The 16,782-nt window shown below is 44.4% G+C and overlaps 1 protein-coding gene and 1 non-coding gene across 2 annotated transcripts; one reads left to right on the top strand and one right to left on the bottom strand.

Annotated features, from left to right (window-relative positions):
* Positions 1–2,824: 2,824 nt before the first annotated feature.
* lfng (LFNG O-fucosylpeptide 3-beta-N-acetylglucosaminyltransferase) lies at positions 2,825–10,175 on the bottom strand. Its single transcript, XM_076753359.1, has 8 exons — positions 9,619–10,175; positions 5,829–5,877; positions 5,519–5,621; positions 5,272–5,425; positions 5,085–5,170; positions 4,715–4,880; positions 4,510–4,595; positions 2,825–4,416 (listed from the first exon to the last, which is right to left on the bottom strand). Exons 1-8 carry the CDS (start codon positions 10,033–10,035, stop codon positions 4,350–4,352), a joined length of 1,128 nt encoding a protein of 375 aa, XP_076609474.1. The 5' UTR covers positions 10,036–10,175; the 3' UTR covers positions 2,825–4,349.
* A 4,924-nt stretch (positions 10,176–15,099) lies between these two features.
* Positions 15,100–15,171, top strand: trnac-gca (transfer RNA cysteine (anticodon GCA)). Its single transcript has one exon. It is a non-coding gene; the product is annotated as a tRNA-Cys (tRNA).
* Positions 15,172–16,782: the final 1,611 nt, after the last annotated feature.

Below are 16,782 nucleotides of genomic sequence, written 5' to 3'. Positions count from 1 at the left end.
TGGCTTGCCAAACAGTCCCTGAAACTGTTGCTCGTTCCAGGTGGAGCATCAAACCAGCCTCACCTAAGACTCAGAAAAACTTCTGCATTCAGGTAGCGCTACTATTGGGTCCTAACCTTCCCTGTTACAGAGCTCATTCTAAGTTAATAAAAACACTACAATTCTTATTTTCTTGTGATCAATCACTAATGAAAACATAACTATAAATATTACGTTCAATTTCACCCAATAGATCCACTTAAATCTCACACATTGGTCCTTTAAGTGACAATACAAGGCAGTGATTCACTGAAGTCCTGCTGTCATTAAAAAGCCACACTTAGTGACTCAAGTGTTTCCTCCTCTGTTAAAGCTCTGTCCTCTGTCCAAACTGTCTCCCTGTGTGAGGCTGAGAACTTGGCCCCAGCTCAGGGTGTAAATTGAAATGCTAATAGCGTACACTTAAAAGCTCGGCCTGCCTGTATTTATTATTGTGCAGCTGCTGGTATGGGAACAGACATAATTGCAAAAGCAAACACTGAGGAAAGACAAACAGAGGAAAACCAGCGAAGGACAGTAATCACATGTAACTGCCATTCATTCATAGTTGCTCACAGATGTGACAGCTTGGTATGTTTGAGGGATCTCTGATGCACAGGGATTACAAAAGAGCTGCAGGAAATGCTTTTAGGCAAATTTAAATCTCATACGCCTACTAGCTATTTCCTCTCATTGCAATGCTGCAGATGCAGACTTCACACTGAATCATAGTTAGCTTTTAATGAATGACTGCGACGGTGTACACGCCTCTTCAACTATGGCTTAAAAAATGTCACACACAATTGACAGTTTTGAGAGTCGGAGCTTAAAAAGAGTAGAGAGAGATTACACAAACACACTAATGATTTATTTATGTAAAAACCTTCCTCTTTTGTAGGAGAAGATCAAACCGCTGCTGATCCGATTACTGTTTGCACATTCACAGCTTGCCAATTTAATAATACAAGAGTTTTATGCTTAAGCCACATGCCCTCTTTTCCCATGGGTGCAGTGCCAGAGGAGGGATCTGTCTCTTCCTCTCGTTAGCAGTCTCAGTGTAGCTGATCATCAAGCATTTGCCACTGAATAAATGCTTAAAGCTACCAATCAAACTGCTTTGGTTGTTCTATTTCATACAAAGTATGATTTGAAACTTCTGCGCAGATTTATTGGAAACCTTTTATGAGTCAACTGAGAGGAGAAAGAGGGTGCAGATGACTGATGTCTGTTTGAACATGAGATTTAGACACATAAAAGACTGCCGTTTTTCCCACTATACATTTCTGGAAGGCAAAGCTGTGATTATGGTTTGTGGTGGGGATGTTTGCTCCAAGTAATTTGTCTCCCATGCAAGGCTTTGGTGATGGATCTTCAGCTCTGTGTCTGCTAGTTTAGCCAGCATGGATGCAAGCTGAAAAAGTTTTTTTTTAAATCGGAGTTTATGCTTATTTTTAAATTTGGAAAAATTGCAAGTATTCCATGTTTTCATCAGAATACAAGAGTAAAATCCTGATACGGACTGATGTCTTAGCGTGTAAACAGCATTAGTGTTGTAGCTTGAGGCTGCTGTGGGACTAATTGTTCATACTGTTCATTGCTTCAGTCTACTGTATAACAACAATGCATCATGTGATATGCTTATGATAGCGTTTTAAAATGCTAATCAGCAAAATAATCAGTAGCTACAGCTGTCAGATAAGTAGTGGAACAAATGGCTAAGTGCATATTCCCTCTGGGTAGAAGCACGAGGTAGCCTAGCATAAAATTAAAATACTCATGTAAAAGACATGCAAGTGCCTCAGAATTGCTCAGAAGCACTCAAGAAAATGAACTTTGTGTCTTTCTACAACTAATTTTACATGGGTCACTTTTTTAACTCAATCTTCATTTTCACCTGAAGCAAACGTTCACTTTCTGGCAGGGAGAGTTAGCTCGCTAGCCCTGCAAAGATCCATTAAAAGTAGCCTATCCTGGCTCTGTCTAACTGGAATTAAACCCACCGACCAGGACCTCTCAAGCTCACTAATTAACACTTTCATCTTTTTTGTTTAATTTAATTTAATTTAATTTAATTTAATGACCTTTAGATGTGCTGGGAGATGATTTTGTTCCTTTTGGACAGAGGTAGGCTAACATTAGCAGCTTTCCTGTTTGCAGTCTTTAAGCTAAGCTGCTGCTGGCTGTAGCTTCATATTTAGCAAAATGAGTGTTATTAAACTTCTCAACTAGAAAGCCATTAATCATATTTCCCAAGATGTGCCAACTGCTTTACATACAGCTATTCAGTCCAGCCTCAGGGCCATAATATGAAATATGACGTGGGAAAAAATAAGTCCTGCTACACAAATTTGTGTTAAATGAAGAAGTTTAGAGGGGCAGTCACTTAAGAAGGCTGTGTTTAATGTACTATATTTTGAGGTTATATGATGTTTATTCAGCTGTAAAATATTTCCCCCTGAAATGTAATGGAGTAGAAGTACAGACAAACATGGAAATACTAAGTAAACTACAAATACCTCAAAATTGTACACACACAGCAGGCCACTCGAATCAATGTGCTCAGTGACTTTCCACCACTGGTTGCCTCATGCATCTTTGTGGCCAACATGTTCTCCCTGTGAGAGTTTCCTCTTCAACAACATGCAGCTTGCTAAGTGTTTAGAGTATTAAAAACAATACCCGTGTGTTTCCCTGCTATCGGATCTGTATGACTAGCATTCAAATGTCATTGAACACTAAAAAATGTGATTATTTTAAACAGGAACATCTTGGAAATGGAAGACAAATAAAAACATGACCAACTATGTAAAGTTTCTCAGTGGTTATGCACTTTTATTCAAAGTTTTAGGTCCCACCGTGGGTCCCATGGTAGTTAATACCAGGATCAGCTCATAATCCCTGAGAAGCCAGTATTGGGAATGAACTGTTCAAACCCTCCAGATACTGGAGAATAAACACCACAGTCATTTAACACAGTTCAAAGCAGTACAAAAATCATGTCCAGGTCATTGAAAGCGTATGTAAACCACAAAGGGGAAATGACATTCTAAACATTATACAATCGCTACGCATTTAAACAAAGGCACAGTACACAATACTGTAATCAAGATGTACAGTGTAACCCAATATGGGTGAGAGAGGACACAGAGGAACAAACGCCTCCATGTGGAAACACTGATGCTGCTCATGTCAAGTTCTCACCTCACAGGCCTCAACACCAACCAGCCAGTATTATGTGTAAATAAAGAACATTAATGGTAATAATAACAGAGCCACAGCAGTCTTTTGTGCAAACTATTATAGACTGTGGCTCAGATTACACATGTGGTTATTATTTAGATGTCATCGATTCACACTGTTCTCTTCAAATAGCTTTCAGCTAGAAGTCACTCGCTGTCCACTGTTGAACCTCGTGAGGTGAGCGTCTTTCCAGGAGCAAATATCAGCTCATTTGAAACTCAGCTGTGCAATTTTTAAACAAAACAAAAAAAACTCCTCAAAGCAATTCATTGTATTGATTGTAACCCCAGATCAAAATCTCTTCCACTCATCATTTTTCCCTGATTGTAACAAATGCAAGGACTGTTATTAAATACATAGAAATGAATAGAAACTGAGATTTTGAGGGGTTATTTTCTTTTTTTGTTAGTAATCTGAAGCATGTCAAAAGGACGTAAATTAGGTCAGTTCACTGAAAAATATCAAAAAGTGCTTTGTCCTGATATACTTCAGATTAGGTCACATAACATTTGGAAATCTGCCTACTGCCAGCTCAGGTTGTGGGAGAAATAACACTGTTAACTCAAAAGCACAACAATATCTTCATATTAGAGCGTTTGTCCGGAGTCATCAGAGTTAAGAGATCTAAACAAAAATGCCTGAAACGAGCAGTTATATGCGGGAAAAGCCTACAAACAAAGACCTGTATGGCTTTGCATTTTTTTAAAAGCTAAAACTAAATAAATGTTAATGTAAAGCTGGCAAAAGGCTTGAATATATGACAATACATTCTATGAGAATTGCAGATACATTTACAAGCAACATTTACATCACAAAGCTCAACTGATTGCCTGCAAAGCTTAACGCTGAAAGCTACTTCCTGCCGAGAGCTGGAGTCCTCCGCCCGAGCATTATGGGATAAGGTCCTGGCTCCGTACAGGAAGGAATAGTCCCGAGGCGGGCCGCACAGCAGCCCAGTAAAACTATTAAAGACCGCACACAACTGCAGCAAGAACACAGCAGCCGCACGGTTTAATACCAAACACTGGTCCCCACGAGCCTTTCAGATACCGAGGCGCGACGGGGACGAGGATGAGAAAGGAGCGGTCGCCCTAAAAGGCAACCTGAGGGGGACACCATGGGGCGTCTGGATACAGGAGACAGTGCACAGACTTGAACCTGGACGACAGAGAAAAGAGGGTTCGAGTTAGACTCGCTGAAAGTGGTGAAACTGACAGTAAGTCTGTGTTATTAAATGCAGCACAGTCTCACCTTGATGGATCCTCCTCCACAGGAAAAGCCCCTTTCAAATTGATGATGTTGCTCTTGTTTTCAAACATCCCATAACTGAGGGTGATCTGGAAGATACAATACGGCAAAAACATGAGCAACAAAGACAAAACGCCACCGCGCTCACACTGACTCACGACTTCATGTGGATGTACGTATAAAAAAAGCCGAGCTGTGGGCCTCTCACCTGCTTGTGGATCTCAGATCTTGACACTTGTTGCAGGTTCTCCAGGTGGGAGTGAAACAGGTTGCTGCGGGTCAGAGGAACCCCCAGAACAGACTCGATGATGTAGCCGATGGTGCAGTCGTCGGGCAGGCGGATCTTCTCCGCCGTGTTCATGAAGTGACCCCCGCTGCAAAGACAAAAAATATACAGAAACCTGGTCAGAGCTGATGTCAGCAAAGAGCATACTTTTATTTTGAAAAACAAAGAAGCATATTTTCCTATTTTCCAGAGGCGTTATTTGCTACTTTCATCCTCAAGACTGATGTGAAAATATGAAGTCTCTGCAGTACAACAATGGTATAGGATGTGTGTCGGTGTGTCTGTATCTTACCTGGCCCATGGGCTCATCTTCAGTGCCAGACCCCGGCTCACACAGAAGCCTGCTCCTCCAGTAGCAAACCAGAAGTTGACTGGTTTCTATAGGGACACGGATAAAGTTTAATATACAGAACTATCTGACAAATATAACCTGTATGATCCTGAAAATATTATGCATCAAAACTAAGAATTCAACGTACCATCTTATTGTCCCCCAGCCTCTCTGTGGCCTCTATGGGCCGGTCCAGGCTGGGTTTTCCCAGGTACATGTCCTGGGTGTGGGGGTACTGGGACAGGAACTTCACCAGAGTCCGAACATTCACGTAGTTATCATCATCTACATGACAGAACCACCTAAGAAGCAAGAAACATGAGAATTGTTAGATGCTCAGACATTCAGACCGATATAAAAAAAAATCCCCATTAAAATAAAGTGGAGGTACTTACTTTTTCCCCGACTCTATGAACTTGTCATATTCCACTGCCATCTTGCAAGACAGAGCTTGTCGGCTATGAGCTGCAGAGCAGTTGGTGTTGATTGCATGACTCCCTGTGGCAACAATGAAAGAAACAGGAGGATCTTTAGTTAAAGATGACACCATCAATGGAGGCTCTATGTATCAGGCAAAACGCTCAAAGCAGAATTTTTATTGCCTTTATCATATGATTTGATTTCTTATGAATTAATTTCCCCCCCTTTCTAGGAAAACAGTGTGCCTCTCTGTTCCCAGCATGAAAATCCCCTCATAAAACTTACCAATTTTCTTTTTCAGCTCCTCGTCTTCTCCGTCTGTGAAGATGTAGGTCTGCAATCAAACAAGGGACATCACAGATAAGTGGACTTGGTCTTCAGAGCCATAAAATCAAAAGCACTGTGGATGGTCATGTGGGGTGGTCACACGATCTAATTCAGGAGTGTATCCAAAGTCCTTCTTCCTCACAGTGGCCCGGTGTGATTAGCATCAATCGACATGTCTTTTATGCAGTGGAAAACACACTGAGTTAAACAACCCCCGGCTCTAATAAAGGCCTTTTGTCCCTTGTTTCACTCTCTCCATGGCAACTATGCCGCCGCCCTGAAGCATCCCAGACATAGAACAAAGCAGGAGGCAGACCCTCCGCCCCCACGCACACCCCATTCATGCATCCCATCCCCCGGCTGAGCCCCGTCACTCTGCTGGACCTGCTGCCGGGCTTCAACGTGTTGAATGCAGCTAAAACTGCAGTGCACAGATCCGACAACCCAGCAGCTCGCTGCTGTGTGACTGACAGACTCGGGAATCAAACCACGAGGCTGCAGGCGCTTGTTAAATGTAGCAGTTACTCATAAAAGGAGTTAAGAACAAAGGGCACCTTACAGGAACACACTCTGAAAGGAGCAGCGGAAGATTAGACTCCTCTTTATGACGGCTCACAGTGAGCAGGTGCAAGCTGCTGAATAGCGATGATGAAAAGGCTGCCGGCCCTGAGCTTTGTAACCGCCTGTGGTCTGTTTACTGTTGAGCTCAGGTGAGGCAGCACCTGCCGAACATCACGCTACCTTATCTGCGCCACGTGTCTCTACACGCCAGCTCGGGGTGCCTTAACCTTCACTGACAGAGCACAGGAATAACCCACTTTCCTGCAGGCCCCCCCACCTGCTGCTGCTGATCAACTGCAATTTGGTGATCCGCAGCCTCTACAAACCGGCCTCACTGAATGGAAAAGACGTCTTTGTGCCTATTTCTTTTCTGCCTGAACTGTTTGTGGAACAAACTCCGAGCAGATGTTGCTCCACGCTATAGCCATGAGCCTGTATTTGTTTAAGGAAGGGTGGTGGTTTCGGTGGTGAAGGGATCAGAGGCTGGCGCTGTTTGCTTTAAAGCCCGTTGAATAGACAGCCTAATCACCGAGGCAGCTGCCAGAGCTGCCAGGGCACTGACAGAAAGAGAGGGAGGGAGGACGGAGGAGAGGGCTGGAATCTCACTGCTGATTAGTAAATCAAAAACCGTGTGTGGCCATTCACCCCCACTTCACCCCCTATCCTGCCCCCCTCCCCTCCGGCCCACATGCACGGCCAGAGCCTCTTGAATAGAACAATGCTGTGAGTTTTCATGCTGGGTAAAGTCTTCACTGGGTAAATTCTAAATATGTTTGCCAGCATTTGCATACAGCTGCAGGAGTTAACTAAAGAGAAACCTCCCCGGGAAGTTTTTTTCTCTCTCTCTCTGTTTCTTAACTGAAACGTAAAAGAACAGTTACTTTCACAGAATACTAATTCATTAAAAAAAAAAAGCAGTGTGTGAAGCAGAGATAAGAGGCGAGGGGGCCGCAGGGGTGAGGAAAGGAGGGAGATGAGAGCAAAGAGGGGTGGAGCAGGGGGGCTGCGCTCCTGTCCACAGGAAGGCCTGGCACGGCCCTGTCTGAGCCGAACGTGGTGCCTGGCTGGCTGTCTCCAGCTCCACGGGAAGGAAGGGCATCAGGCTCCCCTCCCTCCACAACCACCCTGGCTCCTTCCCCCTTCTGTCTGAGAAATTCAAAGCATTTTTAGCGCTTTGCATCAGGGCGAATGATTTGGACATCAGAGCGATAGAATGACTGCAGCAGGGACAAAGTGGAGCAAGAGAGACACAGATTTTCAACACCAGGCCGTCCTCTTGAAAGACCACCACCCACTTTCTGACCACTTGTGCTTTACTGCTCCACAGCGAAGCTTTGATTAAGTCTACACACTACAGCGCCAAGTGTTTTTTTTTTTCTGAATGCTAAGCGCGCTCATTGTTGGAGTGCTGGCTAATTATCATCCTCCTAAGAGAGGAATGCATGGCACACCGTGAAGATGGAGGTGCCAGCTGCAAAATAATTTAAGCGCTGATAAAAAGCAGCTGCTGCGTGCCAGTTTTCTGAATCAATCCACTGCTGATCAACACTTTTTTGGTGATTGATTTGTGTTTCAAAAGCATCGATTCTCATTTAATGTCGGTCTGGCCACAAAGGGGATAAGATATTAACTGGCTAGATTTGAAAAAAAATGCTATTTGCACTCTGAATGGGCTCGAAGATTAAGAGGGCCACACGCACTATTGTGTCAACACAGCTATCACAGAGATAATCTTCCCTCCCTGTTCTCATGCAAACAGCAGCAGACCCCATCTGCATAGTGAAGAGATCTCACTTTGTGCCGAAAAGTAACAGCACAGTCAGAAATAAAGGGGAAAATACAGAAATAATGCTCTGTCCCTTGTGTCTATCCAGCCATCCAAACTCCACAGATGTCCATCGGCTGAGCGTGAGAATCAAACCTGAACATGGAGGATGCACCATATGTACATGGTGGGAACTCGGAGCATCATATGGCTGGCATTAAGGCCGTCCTTTGTTCTGTCTCTCCAGACCACCTGTCACCCTTCCTCCAGGAACTCCCTCCTGCATTGTGGGCTCAGTCGGTCCTTTATGTCCACGCTGCCACCCACCAGCTGCCTGCCTATGAGTCCTGCTGTTAAGTCTGTCGGATGGGTTAACTAACATCATCTTGTACACTGATTACAACCAATTAGCACAATCAGCTCACATATAAGCAGATGTTGCAGAGCCTGGTTTGGGCATTAGCTGTGCAGGTAAAGGTCTGATCAGCGACTGGCAGCCTATTGTGATTCATCTCGTAACATCTTGAGAGAAGAAAACTCTCCCCAAACTTTACTGATGCTTGAGATAAAAGAGACAGACGTGGTTTGAAGAGGAAAAACCTTGTGTGACGGCGGCCGAGGCAAATTAAAAAGACTTTAGAAAAAGCACATGTGACACCTCTGGGTGCAGGATAAAATCACTTTGACTAGCTTTCTCCACACCACAGCCGTGCATGTCTTTGTGCACCCTCTAAAGGAGCTTGGTTCTCAAGGCCACATACTCAGCGTGCCGCTTCCCAGCACAAGCTTGCCTATAGATGCACCCCTTTGTCCCAGGCATCCCCTTAACGAAGCCCCCGTTTTCCCATCCCTCCAGTAAGCTTGACCCAGACTCAGCTCCCACGTTCCCATGGAGAGAGGGGAGACAAGGGGCTGGGAAAGCTTTTATTTCCCCTTCAGAAAGACGCTTTGTTAGTCCTGGAAGGGGGACAGCGCTGGAGTCGGTGCTGTGAAGCATCCATTGCACCGGGGGCATTCACAGGGACACCCAAAAAGAGGAGGGATAATAGAGAGTGGGGAGAGAGGGGGGCAGAGAGAGGGAGAAGAGGGATTCCTGAAACTGCTCCCTTCGTTCTCAGGGACATCACTCAGAGGAGAATAAAAGTGACAGAGCCGAAGAAATTCAGCATGGTTAACAGGGGCTGCGGCTATTTCAGTGTCATCTGGTGACAAGGGAAACAATACGGCACTGTAAGCAGCCAGCAAACACACATCACCTGCATGTGGGCACTGGCTCATTGTTCAGCTCTGTAACAATGATATCAGCCCACAGTCGAGCAGATCATTTCCTAAAATCTACATGTCCAGTTTGTGCATGCACAGTGTTTGATTAAGATGCCAAAATGAAGGATAAAACATGAATGACATCAAGAATCCCTTTACCTGTTGCATGTTTCTTGAGATCCATGTGTCCAGAAGCAGGTTCAGCCTGGACTGATGGAACTTCTTGGTGGTCTTCACGGCGATGAAGATGTCATCAGCGCTGATGTCCTCAGCTGGAGGCGGGTCAGCGGCGGGCGCAGAGGAGCGTGCGGGCTTCTCCACCTCCCTCCGTCCCCGGGTCAGTTTGGTGAAGTACGCGGAGAATCCTTTCTTGACCTGCGCGCTCCCGAGTCGTGCGCCCTCCTCCTCCTCTTCCTTCGCGTCTTGGAGAAGAGAGCGCGTCCCGGTGTCCTCGCTGTTTGTCTGCTCATCCACCTGAGCGCGGTGATGCTGCACGGCGACCAGGAGCAGCAGCAGGCAGAGGCATGCTGTGCTGGCTACAGAGACAGCTGTCTTCTTTCCATTATTTTTCAACATGATTAAACCTAAAAAAGACTAAACACTATGAAGAGGCGCAACGAATTCCCAAAGCAAAGTCCATATGGTAATTTTTTTTCTCAATAAAGCACAAAAGGATAAACGACACATCCGTCCGGGTGCATAGCTGTATTACAAATAAGTAAATTGCTACGAGGGGAAATATATAAGCTTCCATGCTGGCCACGCCTCGTGGGAGGTCCTTGAATGCAGCATGCCAACCAGTGACGCAGCAACGGGGTGTGGTTTAGCTCTGCGTGGGTGTGTGTGTGTGTGTGTGTGTGTGTGTGTGTGTGTGTGTGTGTGTGTGTGTGTGTGTGTGTGTGTGACACTTGCATATTTGAGTTTGGCTTTTACAGATAGCAACAGTGAAAGATTGACCCAAAGAACACAAAACTGCAGGTGGTCACGAGGAAAGGTGTGTTTCAAGCTGCACCTGCATCCTTCACACAGTTCTGTCTGTGAGTTTATCCCCCAGATCTACATTTTCAATCAGACTTCAGGCTGGTGAAGCCGAATTCAGCTGAGTGTGAGCCGGGTGTTCACCAGAGAAGCAGCTTCTATTGTTCTGCGCTGACCTTGTGAGGGCTCCAAACAGTTGGCCATTCCTGAACATTTGTTATTCAAATTCTGGCTCTCACAGCAGAGAGTGCCGTCTGGTGCTGGGACGCTGACCAAAAGACATGAGTTCCATTTAGACCAACATGCAGCTGGTGGAGCCTCAATAACCCTCTCAGCAACCAGCAGATTTAGACAGTTTAGAGTCTGAAGTGAGTGAAAGAGAGATCTGAAAGGACATCCTCGAGCTTTGTGCTCAAATCCTTCAAGCCAAACTGCCGTGTTTTAAAGGTGAAGGTAAATCTTTTCATTTTGTGCAAAGGCAGCAGATGACATTGGTGTCAGCAAAATCACCTTTGGGATAAACTCCCAAAAAGTCAGTGTTGCTCTTTAAGGTGTACGAGGCGAAGGTCACACCCGTCATGTCTGTGGTAGATTTTCAGCACATCCTGCTTCTCCAGTTAACTCCTCTGTCTTTACATACAGTTGCAGGAGCAGCAGAATTGTTTTTTCCAAATCTTTTCCAAAAGCTATTTTCCACTGCAGGTGTTTCATTCGTTTTAAGTCGCACAGGACGTAACCTCTCTGCTTTGTTGCTCCTGACAAGGCCTTTTGTTCGCCTTTTAAAAGTGTGCATAGAAAAGCGTCTAAAAGCAAGTATAAGAAACCAGGCAGAGGGGGTTGTCTCTGTGGCCTTCATTCTTCTTCAATCATCCGCCTCTTTCTGCCCGGCTTGCAGGGCATTCGTCCCACCTCGGAAGCTCTTTTTACTCTTTTCGACTTGTGAAAACAGTGTCAGTTGTTAAAATGGCAAGAGAAAGAGTGAAGTTCTTCAGTCGTATTAGGTCCAACCTCCCCCTCGGTTCTCTGTTTATTTCAGCCTTTTGCTCGCCCCACTGACACCAATAGAAAAACACTTTCTGGCCCCTGTTGAAATCACCCCACAACCTCGCCACATCTTTGAGCCACCCCCTCTAACATTACTGCTGAATACCAGTGAGATTAAATCCAGTTTCCCCAGACAAGCCCACTTCCTCACCATAGTGCCCGCAAACCGACAAATAAACACCACAATGTGCTTGATTTTCCTCCTGATGGTACCAGCATGCTGGGGGATCTGAGACGGCTGCTATTTATAGTTCCTTCTTTTGCAAAGTTGATTACATGTGATGCACATATGGCAGGTAAAGAATCCCAGCATGCACTGCAACGCAGCATCCCACAGCGGTCCAGAAAACATCCTCACAGCCCTAAGTATCTCTTTTGTTCACTGATGCACACCACAAAAGCTGAAAACACATGTGCACGCTCATCGCTGTAAGACATCAGCTATAACTTGACGCTGCATAGCGTATATGCATCCAACACAACATGGAAAACATTAGCTCGAAGCCACATCTTTGGTTTTATTTTGGATTTCAGTCTGTTTAACAGTCCTCAGGACGGTCCCCTGAATGTTTCTGCTTTTTGAAGCTTTTATTCATAAGTTACTGATTCAAATGCGTATCCACTGAATTCCAGTCTTCCACATTTCAATCTGAGGATCAAAAGGAGCGGTGCAGGGTCAGCCAGCTGAGTCTTAGATCTGCTGCACAGCACAGCACAGAATCTTGGATTAAAGACATTTGTCCCCTTTACTGCTCCTTAATATCAACTTATATCCATATATCATTCCTTCACAGGGTCACACATGGAAATTCTTGGTGGGATTAATCAACATTTTGTCACAAACTTAATGTAAACATGCAAGTTTTAGTTATTTGAACCTGATTTCACTGAACTCATCAAAGACTCTGACAAGATTAGCATGTTAGCTGACTTCCCAGCATGCATTGTTTGACGGCTAAAACTCTTCAGAGACCCTGCTTTTCTGTAGACTGGAGAAAAAAACCCTGATAGACTCTTGCTGTGTTAATACAAGTCGAGATGAGTCTTTGTTCCTTTTCATAATACTGAAATGGAACCCTGCTGAAGGTTAGTGTTAAATGTCTCCATCTAAGTGTGATCAATGGCTATAAGAAGTATAAAAGGTATAAGACTACACAGACTACCCTCTGTGGATCAGTATGTGAGAGCTGGGCGGTGAGATCAGTCTTCGGTTCTGTTTATTTTCCCAGTATGGACACACTAGCTCTGGTGGGATTACAGGTCACACCAGAAGTGAGAGCCAAGGGACCGGGCGTCCTCCTCAGAACTCGGTTTCAGTTTCCCTCCTCATGCAACATAAGAGGAAGCTCTCCAAGGGCCACGGCTGAGAATGCTTCAGCTGCTCGAGAGACAAATAAATACAACCCGTTTTTATTGATCTGCGCTGAGAGAGTTCCCATAAGACCGACTGAACCTCCGTCATGTAAACACAGTAGATTTGTTAAAGTAGGACATAAGAGCAGATCCTTTGTTAGTTAACATGAAAGAAAAAACATTCCCATAATGCATCAGAGGAATAATGATAATAAACATTCTCATGTCTGGTTTGAGTGTCAATACTGGAATAATATCTTATAGTATCGTGGTATGGTGAAGGAAGTACTCAAATCCTATACTGAGTAGCAAAAAAAATACTGTGTTTTGAGTAAAAGTCGTGAATTAATAATGCATCTCAATTAGAAGTTTGAGCACTACCAGCAAAATATACCAGAGTATCAAAATAAAAGTCCTCGTAATTAAAAAAGATGACCCCCGTGAATGTTATACTGTAATACAATTGGTTAATATTACTTCAACATTGGAAACATCAACATTTTAGTGTTGTTGGTGGTCAAGGTGAGGATGATTTTAGCTATTTTACACACAGTTGGGGGTGTTCATTTAAAGCAATACATCATATTTCATCAGCTCATCATATGTTGTGTATGTAAAATCTTACTTTGTAAAGAGAAATGATAAGATCAAACACTTTATCCTCAAATTTGGTGATTTAGACATTTTCTGATAAACTGAAGGACTGTTCCTGTATGCATTGATTTTCAGTGCCAATGCGTGGTCACAGAGCTGACAGCAGGGTGGATGCTGTAACTGTAAATGGTCAACCAGGATGGGAAGGAGTGTCAGGTTACATGCTGGCATGTACAGACATGTTGATCACAATTTCTTCTGTTCGATTTTAAGACCTATAATAAACCATCTTTTATTTGCAATCATCACTCACACAGATGCATTTTTGTCACATAGCAATCATCTTTGTTTCACAACAGCACAAGCTTCTCTGCACTGTGCAAAACCACTTATCGTTACTGGAAACCAGATATTCACCGGAGACCCTTCAGGTCTATACTTCCACAAAGAGCTCGATAGACTCAAGGGACCCTTAAAAGCTCTTGACAACTTTGAGTTATTTCCATATCAGAATGTAAATTTTAAGAGGTAGGAGGTTGGTGGTTGAATGTCCCAAAAAAAAAGCCTGTGAAAAGGCCCCCTTGTGTTGGGTTAAATGGTCATTTTCCCAACCTTCAGACAGTGTCTTTTTGTCTGTGGCCTGTAGCTACCTTGCTGGGACGTACAATGGGGGGTCCGGCAGACAAAGAAAAGACACTGCAGTCATTCAGGTGCTTGGTGTCCACTCATCATCAGGCCCTTTCTCATTTAAATACATCAAATGCCCGAGCCATCTGATTTGTTTTTTTATCTATAATCACAGGACGTTACATGTAAAGAGTCTGCTGTCAGTGTAAAATCACCATGTCAGAGTTAGTTGACTTCTGATTTGTTGAATTTCTTGGCTAAACAGACAAGCTGAGCACTCTGAGGCGAGGGAGAAAGACTCTGCAGATCCCAAGAAAACAGGAAACTCACGGCTGGTGGTTCGTGTCCCATTTTGAAGCCCCCCCTGTTATAATTGTTCTCTTTTCACTCACTTCTCCATAACCAGGCAAACACGAGCTATTTGCATAACTGTTGAGACCTGCTCGTCACCCCCTGCTCCTGCCCTACTTCCACTCTGTCAGCCTAATGCTTCCCAGCACTCTCTTTATCTGCCGGTTCTTGTTGTTCTGAGAACATCAAATGATCGACACATTAAATTAGCAGGACTCTAGTCTAGTCTAGTCCTTACAGACTCGCGACTGTGGCTCGGAGCATAAACGCATTCAGTGGGATGGCCCACATTGTGGACGATGGGAGAGATTGGCACGGTTTTCTATTTGTTGTGTCTTTTCTCACCAGTGTCACAGGGAGGGCTTTATGTTGTGGAACATGAAGAGGTGCAGAGATATCATCTGTGTGTGTGTGTGTGTGTTTGTGTTACGGTGGAAGAATAGGGCTGTGGGATCTGATACTGTGAAAATGACAGAGCAGTCTGATGTGTCAGACTCTCACGGGACGGCAGGCGGAGCGGAGCTGCAGCCAGAGCAGCTCCGGTGGGAAACTGCTGAGGTTTCACTCAGGGAGTGTTATGTGGCTGTTACACGCATTGTGTCATTTCTCTTTTTTTCAGACGGAGATCTGACTGGCTACAGTGTGGTAAAAGTAAAAATGACCCATCATCATTGAGTCTCCTGTAGAAGTAAAGGGGGTATAGCTCAGTGGTAGAGCATTTGACTGCAGATCAAGAGGTCTCCGGTTCAAATCCGGATGCCCCCTTGCCTTTAGCAGGAGTTGAATATTTATAGAAAGGACTTCACTGGAAAGGAAAAGACACAAGGGAGAGAGTGGATGAAGTCAGATAAAATGCTATAAAACACTTGGAAAGCCGGGTGTAAACCTCAGTGGCACATTTATCAGTAGATAGGACGTTTCCGGTTCAATTGTGAGTCATTCTGCAGAAGTTAAACATTTGTAGAAATGACATCCTGCGAAGATGAGAAACCACAATCATGAAGCCGGAAAGTTATGAAAGGAAACGCACGGAAAGACTGAATGAATTAAGATAACACTTTATTCAGCCTGAGGGGAAGACAGACAATCCTATATATGCAAATACAACTTGATGATGTCTAAAGCATTTAATTCTATTTTGGTTATTAAAAAAGACAGAAAAGTGTATCATGAATAGCTGCAAAAAGCTCCCACGGTAAGACTTTAGTGATTCTTTCATTTATACACATCGTGGCCACGTGACCACAGGTAAAAAAGTGAGGGGACTTCCTGGAGTCTCTCACTGCAGAGCATCCTGTTACTCTATGTGTTCAGACCTCTGCGGCCTCCCCACTTCCTGGGCCTCAGGCTTTTGTGGTATCTGCCGGCAGCCTGAAAAGAAACCGCTGCAAACATTCCCCATCAGGAAAGGCCCAAAAATTTCTGAGACGTTTGTTGCCCCAGGGGCTTTAACACAATATTCTCTCCTGATCCTGTGACGCCCCAGAGACAAATCACAGATGGGCCAGACATTAGAGGTCGATCATTTCTAAAATGTACCCCATCTGTATATGTTTAATGTTTGCTCTGCAACCAGAGGTCTACTAGCAAGCAGCAAGATGAATCATTGTCAGAGGATCGAGGTTGATTACCCCCCTTCAATTCCACAGTCTGCAAGATTTCAACTTTTAACTTAGTGTTTTTATGACTCATGCGGATTGTAGTTCATGTTTTTGTAATGCGGAGTGGCAAAGTTCAATCATGGCTTATTGTTTACCAAGAGTGAACTCCGCAGGGAGCAGGGTGATATACAGCAGCAGGGGAGGCCAGACAAATTAGGAGCCATGACAATGAAAAGCAGATGTGACTGCAGGGCACTTCGATGACTTTACTGCTGTTTGAAAGCAGAGACAGTATAGTAAATGCTGGCTAATTGCTGAAGACACTGATAATTGTTTGAACACGCGATGCTTAATTTAAAGTACACATCAGTTAGATGTTTTTCCTCAGTGCTGTCTTCTCTCTGTTTCTCCTGTTTATGAATCCAGAAGTTGTCACTTTTCTGTGATCTCTCGTCAGTTTTCCAGCTTTGAAAGCCGTGATTTATCTCCATGATCCGTTAATTGCTATTAAAATCAGGGAACTGCTGTTAAATGACCACAGGACGGCTCATCATTAGAGGATAAAGGGTATCAGGGCCAAGCAGAGTTTGCCACATGGCATATATTGGACATGCCACCTGTCAGAAAATCCTGCATCATTACAAGCTCGACAAACACACCCATGAACGCACACCTTCTTCCCAGACGCTCCAACCTGATCAGCCGAGGGAATCCGCTCTTTTTGTTACTGGGATTATTTCCTGGCACCGGCCTTGGCCCAGCTCCAGCCGGGGAA

Source organism: Chaetodon auriga, chromosome 16, assembly GCF_051107435.1.
Source record: "Chaetodon auriga isolate fChaAug3 chromosome 16, fChaAug3.hap1, whole genome shotgun sequence".
Lineage (NCBI taxonomy): Eukaryota > Metazoa > Chordata > Actinopteri > Chaetodontiformes > Chaetodontidae > Chaetodon > Chaetodon auriga.
Note: the sequence above shows the minus strand (reverse complement) of the source record. Positions and strands in the feature narration are given on the sequence as shown.